Genomic DNA, 21610 nt, shown 5'->3' with positions numbered 1-21610 from the left:
ACATTTCCCTCCCCGTTTTTACCTCCTCAAAAATCTGACTCCATGCATTAGCGGCACGAGCATGTCACAATTTTATTTTTTTAAATCTGAGATCATTACCAATCTGTATCGTTTTGCAACATCCCCAATTGTTCTTCAGGGAATAGCAAGACAACATATTAATAATACGATTCAAAAATCCTCAAAGCTTGGCTGTTTCTCATAGTAGGCTATTCAACCGAAAGTACTTCAGTCATGAGTTATGATTAAAAAATCCTGTCTATGATATGACCTTAAATATGGATCCGGATCAAGTTTGTTTCAAACATTAAGACACGCAGAATACTAGAAGAGTTTCATCTTATTTCTGCACTAATTATAAAAAAACAAAACTAATGTAACTATTCAACCTACAACTAGTATTACTCATACATAACCGTGAGAAAAAGACTGAAGCCATTTACCCCAAAAGGGCTAAACAAGAAAAGCAAAAAGTCTGTTCGCATTTGCAAATGAGGGCCTGAAAGACTGGAAAATTAAGAGAATCGTCAAATTTTACTTCAGCTTGGAAAAAAAAACCACCACCATAGCAATTCAGGCCTAGTGGTAACTGATCTTTTTATCTCAACATACATGAAATGACTATAAATGCTTTTTTTACTTCCACAATTAGTTTTTTCTTCCCCCTACTCTTTTAAGGTATTAAGGTGGATTGACTACATACTGGCAGTACAGAAATCCCCGTTTCATTATCAGTTCTAGTTATCATGGGGAGCAGGGCCTTGCCAGAAGACAAATACTGTTCTCCAAAAAGAAAACACTGCCGAGTCAAGCTGACTTTTGACAACCGTTTCCACAATGAGAATTACGGACCGTAACAATTGAAACAGGCAGAACAAATGGCAGAGGGTGGCTAATGCAGCTGCTGAACAGTCACTTTCATCTGTCCTCATGAGAGCTTTTATTCTTTCTTTTAAAGTGTAATGACCATGCATGTTTTCTGCCTGTTGCAGTGATTTTTAAGAAATTAGTCATTTAAAAACAGAACGGGCACGTAGTAGTTCGACAGCCTCTTTGATAAGGATAATTCATCCCAGCACGAGTTCTCAAACTGACGACACGGAGTGAAGTCAGTCATAAGACCCCTTTTGCAAAGTTAGACCTTTGAGCTGACAGCAGTCAAGGCTACGAGTGGAGAAAGGGAAAGCAGCACATTTGCCGTCATCTTGGATAACAAAGATGCGACAAAGAAGACGGCAAGAAGTATATTCTCTTGGGTACAGGCTCCTTTGAAGTAGCCATTTGGTCCTACCGCACTCCCACCATGTCAGTTACGATGCACAATTAAAGTATACGAGGGGATGAAACACTCCTTTGGCTTTACTTTACCAGCCCAGAAGGAAAGATCAAAATTTCCAACTCTGCAGGCACCTGAATCAAAGCCGAGTACATGCAAAAAAGTTACCAAAAGGAAAGATCCGAGTGATGCAACGGGATGTTGTTTTCTCTCGTCACTGTTCAAGAATTGTTAGTTGACTGTTTAGCAGTAGAACTAAGTGTGACCTCATTTTAGTTCAGCTTTAGTCCAGATAGTTCAAACACAGTCGTTTGTTGTAGCAGAAGTTATTTACTTGTACACTTCCTCAGACAGAGCAATGAGCATGGGCAAGACTATGCCTATTTAGGGTGTTTACACCAGCAAAATTAAAAATACATCCTGAAACGACTTCCATGAAATGTATTTGGGTATTTTTAAGTAATAAAAGCCTTACTAAAATTCAGTTTTATAACAAAGTCTTTATGAAAATATTACAAGTTGAGTCTTCTTTGTGCCCTACCCTAGATACTGCCGGTTTATTATCTTATCACTAACACTCCAAACACATGATCCATTTCCACGTTTTTTTGATCTCATTTCTCCCTCGCTTCCAAGAGACTCGGAAGCACAGGGCACTTTACTGTAGGCTAAAGGTAGAGTTCTGTGAAGTGTTGCTGACTACCTCTGCAGCTACAGTAGGCTCTGTTACCTCATCGATTAGCGGAGTCTGGGCTCATTTCAAATTCCCAAACGTTACCGCTTTAAGCACTCCAAAACATATGATGAGGTTTCACTAACATCTGCAGTCTTGATGTGCGTAATACTCGGACAAAACCAATTTAGCAACTCTGTAATAACAGTAAACACTAGCGTATTAAGTCTTATAGAAAGTTACTTCCATCTTCTGAATCATCTCGGAACCTGAAGTTTTCATATGAGCTTCAAATTGGTTGAATTCCTTTAAAAAGGTCTTGTTTCGAAGAAGAGCTGTTTTTTGTCGTTCATCTATTTCTTTCAAGTACTTTTTCAGCTTCATGTATTTTAGTTTCATTCTACAGGGGAAAAAGAAACTGTGTTTAACGAGTATGAAAATAAAACAAATGCATCTATTACAATCACTTTTCTTCAGACACATACATACTAACACTTACGTGGGAGTTGCCCCCCAGCCCCCAAAAAGGAGCAGACACATTCTTCTGCACGGCTGGCTAAAGTTACGTTACACAACTGACAGGATATCTCCTATATAACTTCAGATTTAGACAGTGGTTTTGGTGTTCAAAAGGGTAAGTATATTAAAAAACTCTTGTAAATTTGTTTTAAATGGATTATGTTTTAGTTGCTTACGCATTAAATCAAAATGAAAACTGTATTTAGAAGAACGTGCTCTGAAAGTCATACAAATTGTAACAGTAAGGCTGTGGTTTCACAACTGCTTTAAGCCGACCTAAATCCATGCTGCCGCCAAAAGGGGCATCTCACTCCAAGCCTTCCTTTTTTGTGCCAACACTATCTGCTATGTGGCCACATGGCACATCAGGCCAAGAGTAATCCAGCTGAAAATCCACCTAAACCAGTTCTCACCCACCCAAAAAACCGATTCACTTCCAGCCAGACCTATTTTCTTATCTGATGACAGGGCAGCCACACAAGCGTTAGGGCCAAGAAAGGGAAAATGTGAACCAGGGGCAGTCAGGAGCATCTTTTGGTCTCAATCTGCCTACAGGTCTGCTTAAATCAGTAGTGAAATGGCAATGTAAATCCCCCAAGCTGCCAATATTTTCAGAGAAACTTAACTTCAAAACCTGGTAGATTAAAATAAATCAAATAAAAACAGAAAACAAAGTACATGTGATGTTTCCCCACCTGTTCAGGCACTTTTTTCTTCAATTTACATCTTCATTTTCTCATCTAAAGGCCCTCTTTCAGAAGAGGAGTTCCTAAGGGATTGGCCATTATTGCAGCTAGCCCTCAGTCCCTCGAGCCAAGACAGAAAAGTCACCTCTATGAGCTTTACAAAACACATTTGAGGAAAGGAACACTGGACGAGACACTTCTCAGCCCTCTTTTGTTGTTGGTTGGGGTGTTTTGCTTTGGTTTGTTGTTTACAGTTTGGGTTTTTTTGCTTTGGTTTGTTGTTCAGAGTTTGGTTTTTTTTGTACAGACTGTATATGCAATTTATATGCAATTTACATTAAATACATAATGCAGAAACAATCCAAGGAGCAGGACCAGAACCCAGAATATGCTCTGGGGCTTCCTAAAACTTTCAGACTTTGAGACCCCGGGACCTTCTAGCACAAACTATGCTACAGTGATTTTGCAAAAGTTGCCTAAAACCAACTTGCATGTTAGTTATTACTAAGCTAATAATATTTCAGTATTCATGGAATAAGTTGTTATGTTATTGGTGAAGTTATTTCATCAATAACTTAGAGAGATGAATCTTACCTTATACTTAACATATGAACAGAAATTTATTGTTATAAAAAAACTTTAAGATAACATTCTGAAAGCATTCCATGATACCTCAAGTCTTTGTAACTAAAATAAAATAACGTATAAGAAGCTTTTAAATAGGCTTACAGGTATGCATCAGACTTTCTGTATTCCATCAGTTTTCTTTCCAATTCCAGCCTTTTGGCTTCACTGGAAGAAAACAAACAACATATCGTAAGATAAGACTGTTTCACAATTTAAACTCTTAAAATGCAAGACGTAAAGCATTTCACAGAGCATAAACTTTTCAGAGCAGGGAGCGTATTTTCCCTAGATCGGTAGCCTTACAGATTGATCTGCCAGCCAAGCTTATCACAAACAAAAAAAAAAAAAGAAAACAAACCAAAAAACAAACCACCAAACCAAAAGACAGCACCTCAAAGCTTTTCCTTCTCTTTGTTCCTCACTGGAACAAGAGCTAGGTTGTTTTAAAGGGAAAAGATGCCTGAACACGTACATACCCACACGAGACCCCCCCCAAAACAGCCAGAGACTGCCCAGCTCAAGTCGCTGTTTCAAGCCCCTTCTCCAGCAGGCGCCGGAGGGGCTGTAGACCCCAGCCCGGCAGGTCCCCAGCTCGTCCCCCTGTTGGGGTCCCAACTCTTTCCCGGCTTACAGACTCAACGTGCTAGCCAAGTATTTTATTTAACTATTTGAACTTAAAATCAAGCGCATATTTCACACTTACGCATTAAAGCCAAGTACCTCTAGAGATACGCTAGCACTACCTGCCAGAACTTACTAAAGGGTAACAGATATAAGTAACCATCACAAGCATTTACGGTGGTGAAAATGCTATGAGGCCACCTCTATCTGCCAAAAGCAGCGCAAGGGTACAGGCCCGTGGGAATGATCAGGCTGCTTAAGAACAAACTCCACACCTCATCTACAATCTATTTCCAAAAGAATCTATTTTCAGGAAGAGACAAGAGTAAACCTGTTATTATTTAATAATTATAAATTGCATCTGAAGATGAGCAACCATCCCATGAGCCAAAAAAAAAAAAAAAAGCAGTGGATAAGACAGAGGCTTCCAGTAGATTCACATTACAAACCCTGCAACAACCAAAGCAAGTACCCCAAGTTGCTTATGAAAAAATAACATCAAATTCTTATTAGCCAGGAAGGCTGTACATGTGTAGCGATGGGGGCAGATACATGAGATCGCATGCAGCCATATGGCTGGGCATGCTTATTACGGATTTGTGCACTCCCCTAGAAACACGTCCGTGTCACAGCCACACACATTTGCCTCCTCCCAGTTGCCCTGCACAGAGGAAAGCAAGGAAAAAAAAAACCAACCCAACCTTTCTGCTTCTTAGCCTGAGAGATCAATGCATCCATTTTACCCATCTGATCCTGCCACTGTCTGAAACAAGATTAGGTTTTCATGTCATGTATGCAATTTAAAAGCCACGCTTCATCTGGGATCTCATCCTTTCAATTTCCTTTTACATGATGGACAGCTAAGCAAAAGCAGATTTCAAGATCTTGTTTTTACACTTCTAGAAGTAATTTTCATGACTCAATGAAGAACACTGATATCCTGATGGATGTAACCGATGGATGCCAGCAGCCATTGGCTCCAATCCTATTTCTCCTTCTCCGATACCACAGGTAGCACATCACATTCCTCAGCTCCTGAAAGATCGCTTCCTTTCTACCGGCGCCGTTTTTCAGTATCCCACTCGTTCGTCTGTTACAGCTGTTTAGACAGCACACAAATATATAAGGTCTTCTCGAGGCAAGACAAAGCAGTATAAAAAACACCAGGTAAGAGCCTCTCAGCATTTGAGTATCATCACTATGGATGCCTAAAATGGTTACCGCGCAGCTTCTGGTGTTTCGCAACGCAGCTCTGTCCAAGCACCAAATTAGAGGTGATCAAGACTTTACTTGTGCATTTGCTTGCCCGGGTTCTGACGAGGTTCCAGCACAGTTCCTTTGTGCCAGCGACAGAAGCGAAGCTCGAAGCAGCACAGGGATCGTTCTGGCCGCTCCACTGCACCACCACCACCTCCTTTTTTTACATGAAAAAACAAAGTGCTCTGCCTGAAACTTTCATTTGCTCATGCAGTTTTGCATTAGGTTAAAATGGTGCAAACAGTCAGTTATCAACTTTTTTTTTAAATGGGCAAAAATAGGACACCTCAGAACTTTTTAAGGATCTCAGTGTCTCATTTTCAAACAACCCTGAATCTTCAGTCTGCAGAGAAAGAGTGTTGGTTTGGGATTTGAGCGCAGAATTAAATTCCCTGGTCAGCCACAAACTCTCTCTAATCTCTGGCATTTTACCAGGCATCGATCTGTAGTGATGTTTGATCCCTCACCTCCCATTTAAACCAGCAGGACTAAGATGCCTCAATACTTTTTGAGATACCAGGCCTTAGTCTCTTTGTGCTTCAGTTCTGCATCCATAATGTAGGAATAACAGTACTCCTGTCATGATACCCTGTTGAGATAAGTACATAAAAAATGGCACGACACTTGGGCACAATGCAATCTTCCCATAAAAGTAAGAGATGTTATTTCTGCCGTTGTTTTTCTACACCAATCTGACATTAAATCAACTGTTGAGCACTGAGCTGCATCCACCTTACCAGCCTGGCGCCTGGCCAGAGCCTGCTCAAGCCTTAGCCAACGGCGCTGGTCCCCAGGGCGGGTAAGAGGGGGCCTGTTTAGCACCATCTCCTACATACAACCCACGCCAGCAGGTATTTCTGAAGCTAATAACCCTGCCTGGTTTATATTCTCTGTCCAGGACATCTCAGTATCTGTACACATTTACTGCAAATCACCCGTAGCGTGAAGCATCTGGCCTCACTGTCCGAAAAGCAAAGCTAATTGCAAAGTTAGCCACAGCGTTAAGTACAGCACTTAACTATCTAATTCATCTACTTCATGGCCCACAGGGCTCAAACCCTGCCTTTCTCACCAGCAGCCACTGAAGATTAAATGCTGAGTAATCACAACACGGTCAGGTCTGTATAAAACACCAAAGGCAAACTCTCTACCTCATTTCAGTTATCTCAGACCCCTTAAACCTAATTCTCTCTAATTTTGCACACAACACAGATACCACTGACCTGCGTACAGAGAACTATGCACGCAGTAATTTTTATATTTAGATTGGACAAAGTACCAGCATTAGGCAGTAAAACATGGCCAATAGAGTCTAACATGTAATTTAAGGTACAGTTATGGGGTTTTTGCACAAGTCTCAAGGCAGTCCATGCTGAATATTTATCAGAAGCTTAATATCTGGTGGCTAATTTCTCAAGCACGTCAGAACTTAGATAGTCAAAGAAAAAAAAGAGATTGAAAACAGGCAGAAAAGAAATATTCATGAGGATTCCCTTCTAGTTCACCACGTCAGACAGGGGACATAACCGAGCAGCAGCTTCCTCACCATATTCAAGCTCTTGCACATACAGCTTAGTAGTAGCGGTAGTAGTGTTGTTTGCTCAAGCACAACTCGAACTGAAAGCAGGACGGCGGCAGTCAGGAGTGAAACAGCCGTCGGGTACTTCAGGTCTCAGAACAGGTGACTTGAAATTAGATCAGTGCAGAATTCCAAAGCAGGACTTAAAAAGCTGAAATGCTCCAGCAATCTAACAAGTTTTTATATTTTACACTTTTAAAAGTTGTTTAGATAAAAGGCATCACTTTGAGAAATTCTGAAGAGCAACACCCTCTGCAGCGCCATTCCCAGAGGCAACAGCAGCATACAACTTGCAGACTGGCATGAGTTACTCCTTGTTTGTCAACGCCACCAAGTACAAATACACCTTTTATTTTCAGTTTTGAAGCACATACAACAGACGCGTGCCAGGCAGAAAAGGCATATTTATTATCACAAGACCCGTGAAGCTGGCTCTCCAAAGGAAGCACAGCTTACGCAATCATGCTGCCTGTCTGCCTGTAATTCCCCTTCCCCAGATAACTCCCGAACCTCCCGCAACTGAATGAGGCCGAGGAGCTGACGTCTGAAACGCGCGACGTTCCCAGCGGTTTCAGAGGAGCAGTCCACTTGTGCCGTGCGAGCGCAGCCCTAGCTCAGACAACTGAGAAGCTACAAAAGAGGCAGCCAAACTTCACGCAGATCAGGCTCTGGGGAAGCACAAGACATCTCTACGCTGAATACGAGGCATATCTGCACACAGACGTAGTTTGAAGCAGCACGCAGTCTAGAACACGCAGATTTTAATCTGCCCTCTCCATTTTCCAATGCTGCAATTTAGATAAAGTGTCTTCCGTATCTAGGGCCCACATCTTTAATAATTTCTATGCAATAAAAGTATACTTTGTATAGTCTTATCCAGTCTTTTAAACAGCCAGTTATTCCCGTTTTGTTTGCCAGTGGTATTCCAGACCAGAACAGGATATTAGCGAAGATACGCGCAGCATTTTTGTAAAAGCACTATCTACACGCGAGTTTAGATTCTCACGGCCGTGCGGTTATTACTTCTGCTAATACCGTACGCCGGAGATGCTAGCGCGAGACCCAGAAATCAAAGTCTTCTGTATTGGACAGAAATCGGGCGCTGCTTGAACAGCAAGTTCGTGACAGTATACCAGAAGGATCTCAAGAGACTTCCTCCGGCCGGGTAAGAGAAACGAGCGCCGATGGAGGCCGGTTCTGGGGTCACCGCAGCGGCGCCCCGCGCGCGGGCTTCGCCACCCCCGGCCCGAGCCCCTCGGGACGCGAGCGCCAGCACCCACGCTTGCTTCTTCCCGGGAAGGCAGACGCGCCCTGAAGCGCCCGCAAACTGGAACACCTAAAATAACTTGGTGGGTTTTTTTAAGGATTAAGAGGATGCCTGTGGGAGAAACACCTGTGCGTGCCCGCTCATCAGCCAGCCCGCTCCGACAGCCCGGCCTCCCCGGGACTGGCGGGTGCGGTTACGGCGGCAGCAGCTCCGCCCGCGCCGCCGCAGGGCCCGGGAGCGCTGCTCGGGGGGGCGGACGGCGCCCGGGACGCCGGGGCGGAGCGGCCCAGCGGGGTGACTGCCACCGCGCGTCCGGCGGCACCCGTCAGCCGGCTCTCAGCGCCGCCCCGTACAAAACCGGCCGAAAGAAGCCCACTCCGTGCCCTCCCGGGAAGGCGGGAGCCCGCCTTCCCCGCCGCCCCGGGGCGCACGGCAGCTTGCCCCCTCAGGAGAGCGGCGTGCGGGCCGGGCCGGGGCGGTGCGGGCCGGGGGCCCGGCGGAGGGGCGTGCGGTGTCCTCACCTGTGGCGGAGGCGGCGCAGGAGGCTGCCGGGCCGCTGGCAGGAGCCGCCGGGGCCGGGGCCGGGGCCGGGCCCGCTCATGCCGCCCTGTTTACGGCGGTGGCCAGAGCGACGGCTCCCGCCCTGCACCGCGCCGGCCCCGCCCCGGAAGTCCCCCGCCCCGCGCGGGCGTTGCCATGGGGACGGGGCGGGGCGGGGCGCTGCCGGCTTCCCGCCCGGCGGGAAGGGCGATGGCGGGGGGCGATGGCGGGGAAGGGCAACGGCGATGGCGTGATGATGGCGATGGCGATGGCGTGGGGCCGCCGCCGGCGTGCCCGCACCCAGCGAGCGCGGGGAGACCCAAACCGGGCGAGGGTCTGGGCAGCGGGCGCGGGTGAGGGCCCGCTGCCCCCCGCCAAGCAGCAGGCAGGGGACGGGGCCCCCCCCGTTCCTCAGAGGCTGCCCCCCGTCCAGCCGTTGTGCAATTTTTAAGCCTTTGTGGCATTTTTCAGCCTTTAATGGCTTAAAAACACAGCAGAGGGCTACCGAGAGCGCTGGCGGTGCGGGAGGCGGCGGGCACGCACCCGAGAGCTGTGCGAGGGCTCCCTGCCGTCGCGCTGGAAATCTGCGGCCTAAGCTTGGGGACTGCTGAGATTTAAAGCATTTATTCCTAAATTATTACCTCATCTGTTCATATAATCATATTAACTCTGTTAATTCGGGTATTACCACAGCAGCCAAAGTGGCTGTAACGGCCAGTCACGTCTCCAGGCTGGTGCTGAGAGCGGGGCCCCAGCCGCTCGGTGGCCCGGGGCGAGGCAGTGATCTCCGTGCCTCGGGAAAAGGGGGAAATGGGGACTTTGCAAGGCACGGGACGTTAATTCCAAAAATAACTGGGAGCTGCTGAACAGTTATGGCAACAGGGCCCCCCCTTTAACAGTCTGTTCTACGGAGTTTATTGTACGCTAGGTTTTCCAGGAAAAAAACAACCAGAAAATGCAAATGGCTTATTTCCACTTGTATTGAAATCAAACATCTCAATAAAATTCCAGATTCCTCCGCCTGTGAATTGCCACTTTGTCCAGCTGGCAGAGCTCGGTGGTGTCCTCTCACCGCAGGTCCGTGGGAAAAGCCGCGCCGCCTCCAGCGAGCACCGGACCAGCCCTGGCAAACCCGGCATTTACACCTCCAGCTGGTAAACGAAGTAGGAAAGAAAAACACGATTTTTCATTTTCAGATAAAAACTTAGATCCCTTTGAAAGGAAGTTGCTCAATTAGTGCTTAGGTTCCAGGGCCCCAATAAAGTTCTGTCACCTACTGCGAGGGTATTTGAATTTAAGGAGAAGGAATGCTGCATCAATAGACAAATTTGCGGATAGCTATGAAATGCTTGAGCATAATTAGAACAGCAATCGGTACACAATTAGTACGAGGTCATCCCCATAACTACCCTTCGTTAGAAGTTGTGCCCCGCAGCCGCCAGGAGAAAGCAGCAGCTGTATGGCGGCAGGGCTGGGGGCACGGCCCGAGCCACGGCCCAGCGCCGGGGATCTCGGAAGGCTCGGGAGCGTCGGGACGAGCTCCGGGCTCCCGCGGGGCGGCCCCGTCCCGCGGGTCGGGGTTCCTCTGCCGGGTTTCGGCAGCGTCTGACAGCAGCGTTCCTAGTGTTTTTCGACACCTTCGAGCCTCGAACTTGGATAAACCAAATTTAAATGTAAAATAAAAAGCTTTGCTGAATTGATGTAGCGGTACTTAACAGTCCCCAAATTAGCTTCTGTCACTTGAATAACCATAGCTGCTGTCTGGCTTAGCCTTTGCAGATCCGCTAGAAATAAATGGCTCAATAAGATAGGGAAGGCTTTAGCTCGTGTAAGAGCTTACCTACTCAAGAAAACACATATGCAAAGGATTTGCAGATTTGGGAGCCTTTTATTACTGAATTCACATAAAACGCACTCACAATAAAAGACGTACTCCCCTTTTGCGCTCTTCTGTTTACCGAAAGCAAAGACGCGTTATGGAGACCTCCATCACAGCGCGCGTTCACATCTTCACAAGGACTGACACCTGAATCTGCGTCTGAGCTCGCCTAAATTTCCAAAGTTGGGCATTTTTTCCCCAGATCCCGACTTTGCAACCCAGGTCCACCACCGCCTGCCCTTTCCTTTAAAAATATATCGGGGAAAAAACGGGGCTTTGGCATCTCGGCTGCGGACGCGATCCCCTGCCCTCCTCGCGAGTTACTTGTAGCACCAAGACTTCTCCGGAGCCTTTGTGCAGCGTGATGTTCCTGCTCGCTCACGGGGGCAGATAAAATGGAAATAAAAAGGGTTTCATGGTTGCTTCATCGTTAAATTGCCTTTTTTTCCCCCAGAAGGTCCCTCATAATGGCTCTCATTGCTAATATCTCCCTCAAAATAAATAGTCTCCCCTTTGACACCGAGGTGAGACGCTAAAAACTTGTTATTTCAGAACGTCAGCCATGAACCGCGCTCTGTCGGGCTGACACATATTTTGAATGCATCGCTGATTGTCAGTGCAGAAAACTGTCAAACGCTGCATGGTGTTTGAACAAGAAAACACTTTCATATACTACAATTTTGTTATTTTTCAAAGCAGGCAAAGAATCCGGCTTTCTTAAGCCTGCACCAGTGACATACCAGGTTTGGTTCTGGAAGACTAAACTGCTTTCGAAAATATTTGTGCTTGCTAAAATAATATCAAAACTTTCCAGCGCTTCTAGCGCTATCTAAAATTACGGGCGTATATTATATTTACATGCCGGCAAACCTTATTCCCAGACGAAGACTGCCGGGCTTCAGCTGGAAGGGGCTGCCCTCCACCTGACAGCTCGGCGCGGGAGGCGAGACCCCCAGGACCGCAGGGTTTATTTCTTCAGCGGGCCTTTCCAACCCCGGTCCGTTTCTTTTGTTGTCATCGCGGACCACGGTGGAGCGAACGTGAGGGGTGACGGTGACCAACTGAGGGGACGGTGGCGAAACGGTGCCGGTGGAGAGGAGAGGCCGGGAGGGCGGGGGTGACTGCGGGGTGTAAAGGGCGGCAGCGCTGACGGGGATGGTGCTAAGCTGCCCTCACCAGCCCCAGCGCTGCGGGCAGTGCGGAGGACAAAAGCAGAAGGAAAGCCAAAGTAGAAGGAAGAAAAGCAGGCAGGGTTAAACACCCTGATGTTTTAGTCACCAAAACCCAAGGAATTAAGAAGCCTCAGCCTGGAAATGGTGTATTTCCCATTTTGTCCCTCTCGCCCTTCGCTCCCGGTGGGTGCAGGGCAGGCGCTCGCCCTCCGCAGCCCCGGGCCGGCACCGTGATCCCCGCGCTGACACCCACGGGCTCCGCGCTGACTCGGGAATCATCTGATTACTCGTGTCCCTGATAACTAACATCAGTACCCCCTCCCTGAAAGCCCAGGGAGAGGAGTGTTTTGTTTGTGTTCTCCCTTCAGTACTTAACACTTCTTTTGGATTGTTTTAATTTAATTTTAACGTAATCTGATAAGAGCTGTAAAACCGTCAAAGAAATCTGTCTCCTTCTGTCTTATTAAATACACTTTGAATGAAATTATGTTTTTTTCCCCCAGTAGCTGCCAAACGAAAGTACCTCTTGATTCAAATGCAGGGATTGATGTGCGCTAATCTTAACAGCTGTACACACTCTTTTTAATTTAGGGAGGAAACGGCGCGGCGCGTGCTTTCAGCACCCTGCTTTCCCCTGGAGCCGTAACAGGACCCCCGAAGGTGCGGGATTCGCCTCGCTGTGATGAGCATCTGGCCGCAGGGCGCTCACCTGCCGGAGAGACAAGGGATGAGAGAAAGAGAAGAAAGTGAAAAAGAGCGTATCTTTGTAGGGGACGAGGGGGGCGAGGGAGTGCCAAGGCGCGCCCCCAGAGACAGCCTGGCCGCTCCCCTCCAGCGGAGGCTGGGGGGCAAGGTGCCAGCCACGCTGAGGGTGTGCAGGGCACCCTCCTGCCGCGGGAGCCCGGCAGCAGGCTGGCGGCGCCGCGCGGGAGGGAAACGGGAGTCAAAAATCATATGTTTCTGCCTCTTTCACGATTGGGAGCTTTCCAACGATCGCCGCCGTAGTTTTTTCTGCCCTACTTATCTGCTCCATGCTTTTTTTTCCCCAGGTGCTACAGGTTGTCTGTCTGTCTGTCTGTCTGACCCGTGGCCTCTCCCCTCTCCCCGGCCCTTGACTGCATCTGTCGGAGGGTCTGCCGGTTTTCCTGAGCGATAGATCCATGCACAGTGTGTACCTGCTGCAGATCCTCTGCCACAGCCTCCGGTCTAAAGCCAGACTCTGCAGGGGACGCCACCTGGTCCAGGGAAGATGGGAAACTCTCCGTGAAGCAGAAATTGTCGGTGTCCTCGCGTAGGGTGTCTGGGGACAAAGCCTCCCCCCAGTAGCCTCTGCACGCCCCCCCGCCTCGCACCGCTGCCGCGACGCTAATGATGAGCTTTCACAGATTAAGGGCCCTCTCTGCTTTTAGCCGAGTTTCACTTAACGTGAGAAATACAAATATTGCTTGACAACGCCTGGATTAGAATAAACCAAACCACAACTTCAAAAGCACTAAAGAGAAATCGGTGAGTAACACCAGAAGGGGCGATTAGCTGCCAGCACCGGCGCACACAGCAGGCAGGCGGATGAGATATAGGAGAGAGCCTGAACGCTTCAGCTTCGTTCCTTGCCACCATTTTGCTATTTCTGCCAAAACGCAGCAGGCTGGGGTTTGCGCCTGGTTTCTCTGGAAAGGGATTTGCAGAAACACAGACTGCGATGCACTGAAAAGAGGTTTTTCCTCTCTGCGCTTATTTGATTTCTGAGAGCGACTGTACATCGAGCTAGAGCTTGCCCACAAGTCAGGACAGAGCTGAATACATTTTCTTTCCTTTTTTTTTTTCCCCCCTTTTCAATTAGATTCATAATACATGCCCTGGTAGCTATGTAAAAGACATACAAAAAATTTACATAATGCCCATATAAGTCTTTTTGTTAATGAATCGAGTCCCAAATGAAGAGCACTAATAATACATTAGTAATCAAAGAGCAAATAGCACCAGTGAACATATCTCAGCAGAGCAGTTGTGTGGATCCATTTCCGACTGTCAGTGTCAGTGCATGGAAACAGTAATTAGCATGTTGAATTTAATGCTTAAATTTTAATAAATTTTAATGTAATAAAATGCTTTCATTAAATGTTACAGTTCCTTGAAAGCTATTATTACTTGTTTCTGATGCATAAATAGAAAATACATTGTCTTACTGAAGGCGGCGGTTTTTGCTGCCGACAGGACAGGTGAAATGAGTTCCTCCAGCAAGAACTTGTTAACGCAGACGCCAACGATAGTGGCTGATTAAATAAAAAAACTTCAGAACAAGACTACAGCATTTAAAACTATATCATCTTTATTAAGAATGTAAGGGCCTTATCCAAAGCCTATTGAGATAATTGAAAAGTCTCTAGTAATGGCATTGCCAATGAATTTTGAATTAATCCTGGAGAATTTAGAGACAAGCACACGCCATTGTTTACGGCTCCGCGTTGTTAATGAGCAAGAGAAATGCTGTGGCGTGGGGAGGGGACCAGTTCAGAGTCCGTTTGCCGGGAAGCGCCCCTCCTCTCCGGCCACCTCAAAGCGCTTTCCGAGTCTCCCACGCGGCACATGAGGCCCCAAGGCCAGAAAGGATCAGGTATGGCCTGACTCGGGCTGTTCCCAGCCGAGGGTCCTGAGAGGATGTCTGGGAGATTTCGGGTCTCTGCTCTCCCGATAATTCAAAGTCACTTCTCTTTCTAAGATGTAGACACGAGGAATTAACCGGTCTCCATTTAAGTGTCTGCTGTTGTCTGAAGAAGAAAGAGGAGATTGACGGTGTTGAGTTTCCCCATCCCTGGAGAAATGAGAACTGAATTTAGATTTTCTGAGATGCGAGACAAGAGGCTGAATTTGAACGAGGCCACTCGCAGCAGAGCGTCAAAAGGCTCTGTTCCTGTCTCCTCTGAAATCGTCTATGCCTTCCCTGCGCAACCACGGCTTTAATTTCTGTTGCTCAATCTGAAACAGCTCTGATGTATTTCTGTGCAGGAAAGACTCTTTTGTGCTATTTCAGATCATTATGGAATGTCTCAGGCCTGCAGTAACCAAAAAGAGAGCAGGAAGAAGACGATGGCTCACCAACACATAGCCAGCACCGAATCCACCGCGGCCCGTCCGGGTCCCGCAGCAGGCAGCGCTGCTCCGCCGCGCAGGCTGCAGCTTGGCCCAGCGGCGCGAGGCAGAGCGCGCCAGACACCGCAGACCACGACCACCGAGATCGCCTTCGTTACAGATTGCGGGACGGAGAGCATCCGCCGGGGGTTCAAACCTGCCCCTGCCCAGCTCTCCGAACGCGTGAGCGGCTCTGTGCGCCCGCGGGCCTGGCTGCCTGCTCTGCACCCGCGCTCCAAGCACGCAGCCGAGCGTTCGCGATCTGCAGTCAGCCCACAGAGGCGAAGCGCAGATTTTGCACCCGAACATTTTCCTAGCCGCAAAAGCGTCCTACCTCACCTTCCACGTGCGGCCCTTTGCACCACCTCAGGACCGTGCCATGTTTTTGCCAGGACCCTCTTCCTGGAGAACAGCAGCTTCACGGCCAGGTTACTCCCAGCTCCCCATCCGCCGTCCATTCCCCGTCCCCAACGAGCGAGGTGGGCAGCGCGACCACGGGCTGGCCAGTCGGCTCCATCCTTCTTGAGCTTAACGCTTGCTGCTGCTGTTTTAAAGGACAGAGATCTATCACGCTCTTTCATTAGTATTTTAACAAATGAGCGGATTAATCTCGTGTACTGACTGAAATACTGAAAAAGTTTTTCTTCTGCAAGTCATGAAAAATTAAAGGGAAAATAGAAAATAACCAGGAAATTCTTTTAACTGAATTAGATAATGTTTTCCTTTTAGCACCACATTTTATAGCGATCCGTTTTGAAGAGTTGCTTTCTGCGTTGGCAGGGACACGGCATTTAGACAAGGTAAAAAGCCTGGGAGATCCAAAACGCCAGCCTCAAAGGGAGAGCGCCTGGCCTATTGTCTGTTTTGATTAATGAAGCCTTTTGCATAGCGAGATAATATGGTGTTTGCTGAGCAGGGAACGCTGCTGCGCAGCAGAAGTATCAGAAGTATGAATAATATTCAATATGATAACGACATCAATAAGCTAATCTATGTATTACTGGATTCTGCTCAAAAAAATGCCTCAAATGATATTTGTTTATTTCATAATTGTCAGCCACTTTGATGCACTTGTCGTCAGGTTCAACAAGTGCTCCAAGCTACAAGGGCTTGAAACAAAGGGGAGCACTTGGGCGAGCCTTGCGTTCAGTGCCGCCGGGGCAGGGCAAGGAGGCCCGCGGGCCGCCGCGAGCCCGCCGCACGGGCAGCGAGACGCTGCTCTTCAGACAGGCGCTGCCAACGCGGAGCCTCTTGAGAATTCCTCGCCACCGGAAACCGAAATATTTAAATACCTAAAGATGTTTGTATTTCAGCATGAATGTTTGCAAATCATCAGCGACTCTTGGAAACAAAAGTGAGCAAATCCGTGAAATGGCAGTGGCAGCATACCTGGACAATAAATGCGCTCCCCTGAGCTAGAATGATGTGCAAACCTGAACTAATCTCTGGTCTCGGTTTGGCTGCTGTCTCCATTTTATTTTCACTTCTGCCTGAGGCTGGGAGCTGAGCGCCTGGACCCTACGAAGTGCCGGAGAAGCTGGCTTGTTTTTCAGCAGGCGCTTTCTGCGGAGCCAGGCCAGATTTCACCTGGGTAATAACTATCTGCTGCTTCTCCGAATTCTCTGTTTCTTGGAAACCCAGTTTCAAGCAGACACAGTATTTTTCACTTCTTGTCCCAAACCACCAGGCTGTTTTTCTGTGATTTATTGAGCATTTCTCCCTCTGTCCTGTGCAGAAGATTGTTCTGGTGATGAATGAAAGGATCCGTACGTATAAACCGTTTATTCATTTGCAAAGCAGGAGAACAAGCATAGGACTATTAAATTAATTAATCTGTGTCTGCTCAGAGCTCGGCATCGCTGGGCCCTGCCCTCCGCACTCCATTTAGTACATGCAACAGTCAATAATAAACATAAATAGGAACCTGAAGGAGAAGCTGTCAAAAGGCTTGAGAAGAGATGGAAAATATTCCAACAGTGCATCGAAAATTGGTTTCAGATCTACTTTTGAGGCAATACTCATGTCAGTGGGGTCAGCAGGCGGGACCTGTGCAGAGCAAAGGTCTGGGCCGCGTTACAGGCTTAAGGTCCAAAACGTTTTGGCTGTTTGTAGGCGCAGGGACCACGCAGGGCCTCTCCCAGCGCAGGACGGCAGCCTGGGGGGTGCCCGTGCCCGTTAGGAGAGGAGCAGACCCCGGGGGGGGCCTGAGCATCCCAGCGCGGCCCCGAGCGTTCGCCCCCTCCGTGTCCCCGTCTGTGCCGCCCTGCTGCGCCCGGGGCGGCTGCGGTATTACCCATCCTCCGGCAAGTTCTCGCCCACCGGAGCAGCAAGGGCAATTGCAACCACCCAGCAAACTTTTTAGCGAGCAAGCCTTTATTCTTGCTCAATTAATACACCCCGCTCGCCTTTTTTTTTTTTTTTTTTTTTTTTGCTGAAGCGGATTTATTTGCTGCGCCCCGGGAGGCGCTGCCAGCCCGCCGGGGGTCGGCAGGGACCGCCCGACCCCTCCGCAGCCCTCGGGCAGGAGTTATCCCGAGGCCAAACCCGGGATGGCTGCTCCGCACCGAGCCCCCGGGCGCAGGGGCTTCAAAAAAAAGAAACGGGGTGGGGAGGGTAAAAAAAAAAAAAGAGGAAAACCAGCAAGCACCCCACCACCCCCCAGCCCCGAGCAGGCAACCGGAGGAAAGCCCCTTCCCCGCGGGGCGCGGCGGGGAGGGCAAGCGGCGAGGGGAGCCGTGCCATCGCCCGGAGCCGCGGCCCCGACCCGGCGGGAGCGGGCTCAGGTAGGTCCCGCTGGCTTCGCCGCCCCCTCCTGCTTACCGCCGTCTCGTCTCTTTTTTTTCCCCCCGCCGTTTCCCTCCGGTGATTTAACTCTGGTGGTTTTATCCCTTCGGCCGCGCCGCCGCGGCCGCCCGGCGGGACGCTCGCTGCCGCTCCGGCACCGGGCCCGGCACCGCCACAGCCGGGCGCGGCGGCACCCCCGGCGGGGAGCGCCCCGAGGGCGGGCCGGGAGGCTGCCCGACTGCCGCGGGGCTCGCAACGCGGGGGGTGCCCGGGCACCCCGGCAGCTGCCCCCGGGGGGACACACGCCCGACAGGCTGGGCTCTGGGGGAAAGGACGGGGAATGGGTCGGTTCGGCAGCCGCCGCCCCGGCCGGGGGGGACCGGCTCGTCCCTCCGCCGGCCCCAGCCGCCCCGCAGCCCGACCCCCGCGGGGCCAGCGCTAAAAACCCCGGGTGTCCCGCTCGGCCAGGGCGGCCCCCCCGGCGCCCTCCTTACCTGCGCTCCGGCTCCTCCGCACCGCCATCCCGCCGCGGCCCCGGGCTCTGCCGAGGGAAGGGAAAGAAGAAGGGTAAGGAGCCGGGCTCGGCGCCGGGGCTGGGGGTGCCCCCGGCCCTGGCCTGGGGCCGCCCCCCGGCCCTTCCTCCCCGGACCGGCTTCAGCCCGGCGCTGGCAGCGTTTAGGCCAGGATTGGGGCATAATGGGAATATCATCAGGAGACAATTACCTTTCCAGAGCATTCACTTCTCCTCCCAGACACTGTTATTTGAGAAATAGGATCATTTGATTTCATATTGCACTAAATAACACCCAGCCGTCTCAAATTGCCAGCTTCTTAAAAGCCACCCATTGGAATAAATTGCAGAGCGACTCTTTTGGCTCTGGCTTCTTTTTCTTTCTTTTTTCCCCCCCCCTTTTCTCCCCCCCGTCCTTCGCAGAACAGCGGGGAGGGAGCCGGGAGGGAGCCGGGACGGGCGGCGCTGGGAAAGCGCCGGCTCCCTTCGCGGCCGCTAAGCCCGACCTGCGCGGGTTTTCCTCGGCTTTTCCTCCCCCCCGCCTCCTCCGCCGGGTTGTTGTTGGGTTTTTTTGGTTTTTTTTTTTTTTTGCTTTTTCCTTTTAAAGCAAGATTTCCCCCCGTTCCCGCCGGGGTCCGGCGGACGCCAAGGTGCGATGCGCCTTTAAGGCTACCGGTGCGCGCCGCTAATCTGGTCATCACAGGCTTCATTATATCGGTATTAATGTCATCCGCGGATTACTAATTAGATTTGCGGGATAAATGAAATTACCCGAATGGGCTGCGTGGGAGGGGGAGCGGAGTCTCCCGGCGCTTCCCGGGATTTACGGGGGGGAAAAAAAAGGAAAAAAAAAAAAAAAATCCTTTTATTCCCCCCCCTTTTTGTGTCCCCCCCCCCGGCCAGGCCGCCCCGAGCCCCCGTCGGGGCCGGGACCCGCGTCCCGACCGTGTTCTCCTCCGGCAGACACTAATCAAGTAATTTCCCAATCCCAGCCCCATCAAATTGCTCTTTAGCTGTTGAACTGTGGAGTTTTGCTCCTCTTTTCTCATGCTAATCAAGCCCATTCAGCATCTCTCTGTGAGGCTATTTGTAGTGGAATAAATCTCCTTGTTTGCCTGCTGCATGATTAATTGATATTGTTGTATGGCTTTTGTTTGGGCCGCGGAGAGCTGAAAGGCAGTGCATATTGGATGTGACGAAAGGAGCTTGAAACATCATTTCGCTGCTGAGGTCTTCCAGAGGTCGAGGGATAGACCGATCGCATTATTCATCCTATTTATTTATCCTTATTAGAAAATATGATGAAAGAATAAGGCCCGGAGTCTTTTTTAAACATTGGCTAAACAGCGCGTACGCAACCCCAATTAAAAAAAGTGCCCAAGATGAGGCCTTTTCTCCATATTAGAAAAATAGCTCTTTTTAACGAGGACCAATTAAATCCTACTTCATTTTACCTGGGACCTCACAACAGGCTCGACAGCAAATTGCCTTCCTTCTCGGCTGGTCGTTCCCGGCGGAGCTGGGCACGCCGGCAGCCGGCCCTCCCCAGGTCACCCACCGGGCCCGGGGCCCCCCAGCCCACCCGAGAGCGGCGTGGGCCGCCCCAGCTGAGGGAAGGCCGTGGGGCGACGCCAGCCGGGCCCGGCCGCCATCCCGGGCATGGCCACCGTCCCCGGGCCTGCCCCGGCTTGGGAAACCGCGGCCGCGCTCCCCGGGGACGCGGCTGACACCGCCACGTTCAGTTAAATAATCCCGGTCCCTTGCTTCTCCCACAAATGGCTTTCTTCCTCCCCCAAATATTTCCTTGTCCAAGTTCCTTTTCAGAGGGGGGGGGGGGGGGGGGGGGGGGAGAAACAAAAAACCCAAAGTGAAGAACAACAGGAAAAAAAGAAAGGGGGGGAAGAAAAGAAAGAAACTGTTCTCCTTTCTTTTCCCTGTATGCAGGGTAATTGATAGGCTCTATCAGAGGTCAGGATTTGCATAAGAATTAAGAGCAGTAAATTAATTTAATATTCCGTGCACATCTCCAATTATTCCTGCAGACCTTTGTCTCCACGGCTGGCAGAGAGAAGGTTCAGCTGCTCTTCAACCAAACAACATCTGTGCAGTTAATAATTTGATAAACAGCTCATACAAATAGTTTCTGAATTATCTGCCAACCCAATGACTATTCAGTTTGGAAACACTTGGCAAGGTCTGCGCCGTGCGGACGGGCCTTTGTAGCCCTGTTGCAGAGATTTAGCTGCCCGGGCAGACATTTTCCCTCCTTATCTCTTCAATGTAATCAGCTACTCGCAACAAAAACCCATCAATAACCGTATGTAAAAGAAGTAATTACCGGTAATTAATAAAAGCCCCCCCGTCCCCACTGGGGCCGAGGCGCGGGGTGCCGGTGCGCGGGAGGGGGCCGAGCCGCCGGCTGCGTGCCGGGTCCCCCGCCGCCGGGCCTCCCCCGCCGGCCCGTCCGCACGGGTGCTCCCCAACGGCAGACGACGAGCTCTCGCTGGGTTTCGGCAGGGGCCCCCTCCCTCGCTGCGGGACTGACAGCCCCTCTGCTGCTCCCTTCCTACACGAGGAACGGGAACGGGGACAGGCTGTTCTGGAGGTCCTGGCTGTCTCCCTGCCCGGGTCTGCAGGGGGGAATGGCTGAGGGCAGCCCTGCTAAATCCAAATTTCAGCCTAAGGAGGGCATCCTGACTTTCACCCATTGACTTCCAGGGGAAATCCCATCTTACGAACCTGGGGTGGCTCCTTCATCCATCCCAGCAGGGACGTGGAGGTCCACCTCCACGTTGGCCAACCACCACATCTCCTGACACATCAAACCGCTGCGATAGCGCTACGCTCGCCTGATTTATTTTCAAATGCACACATTTAATGCGCAACCAACAACAATAATTACAGGGGTAATAGCCAAACGCTCCGCTCGCCGCAGCGTAATCGGGACGATAACCTCGCGCAGACACGGACGGCCCTCACTAATTTCCTCTTCTGCATGGCTTGTACTTGTAGCGTTGCTTCTGGTACGCGTTAATAAACGCGAGTGAATATGTGTAGAAAGGGAAGGATTTACATAGATATTGGGAACCC

At 50.0% G+C, this 21610-nt stretch overlaps 1 protein-coding gene and 1 long non-coding RNA gene across 3 annotated transcripts in view; both read right to left on the bottom strand.

Moving 5' to 3' along the window:
• KIZ (kizuna centrosomal protein) overlaps positions 1–9129 on the bottom strand; it is a 50466-nt gene extending 41337 nt beyond the window's left edge. The window contains exons 1-3 of the mRNA XM_082307062.1: positions 9027–9129; positions 3884–3946; positions 2193–2349 (exon numbers count right to left, since the gene is read on the bottom strand). Coding sequence (XP_082163188.1) covers positions 2193–2349; positions 3884–3946; positions 9027–9106 — 300 coding nt within the window. The 5' untranslated portion in view covers positions 9107–9129. The remainder of the gene's footprint in view (positions 1–2192; positions 2350–3883; positions 3947–9026) is intronic.
• Positions 9130–14459: 5330 nt separating this feature from the next.
• Positions 14460–21610, bottom strand: part of LOC309588148 — a 99641-nt gene continuing 92490 nt past the window's right edge. The window contains exons 3-5 of one of the 2 annotated variants that reach the window (XR_014227685.1): positions 18504–18550; positions 15560–15769; positions 14460–14908 (exon numbers count right to left, since the gene is read on the bottom strand). This is a non-coding gene — a long non-coding RNA (uncharacterized lncRNA). The remainder of the gene's footprint in view (positions 14909–15559; positions 15770–18503; positions 18551–21610) is intronic. The other variant, XR_014227686.1, reaches the window with a different exon arrangement.

Source organism: Platalea leucorodia (genome assembly GCF_965183815.1).
Source record: "Platalea leucorodia genome assembly, chromosome: 3".
In the NCBI taxonomy this organism is placed as follows: domain Eukaryota; kingdom Metazoa; phylum Chordata; class Aves; order Pelecaniformes; family Threskiornithidae; genus Platalea; species Platalea leucorodia.
The sequence above is the reverse complement of the archived record's forward strand: the minus strand, read 5'-3'. Positions and strand labels throughout refer to the sequence as shown.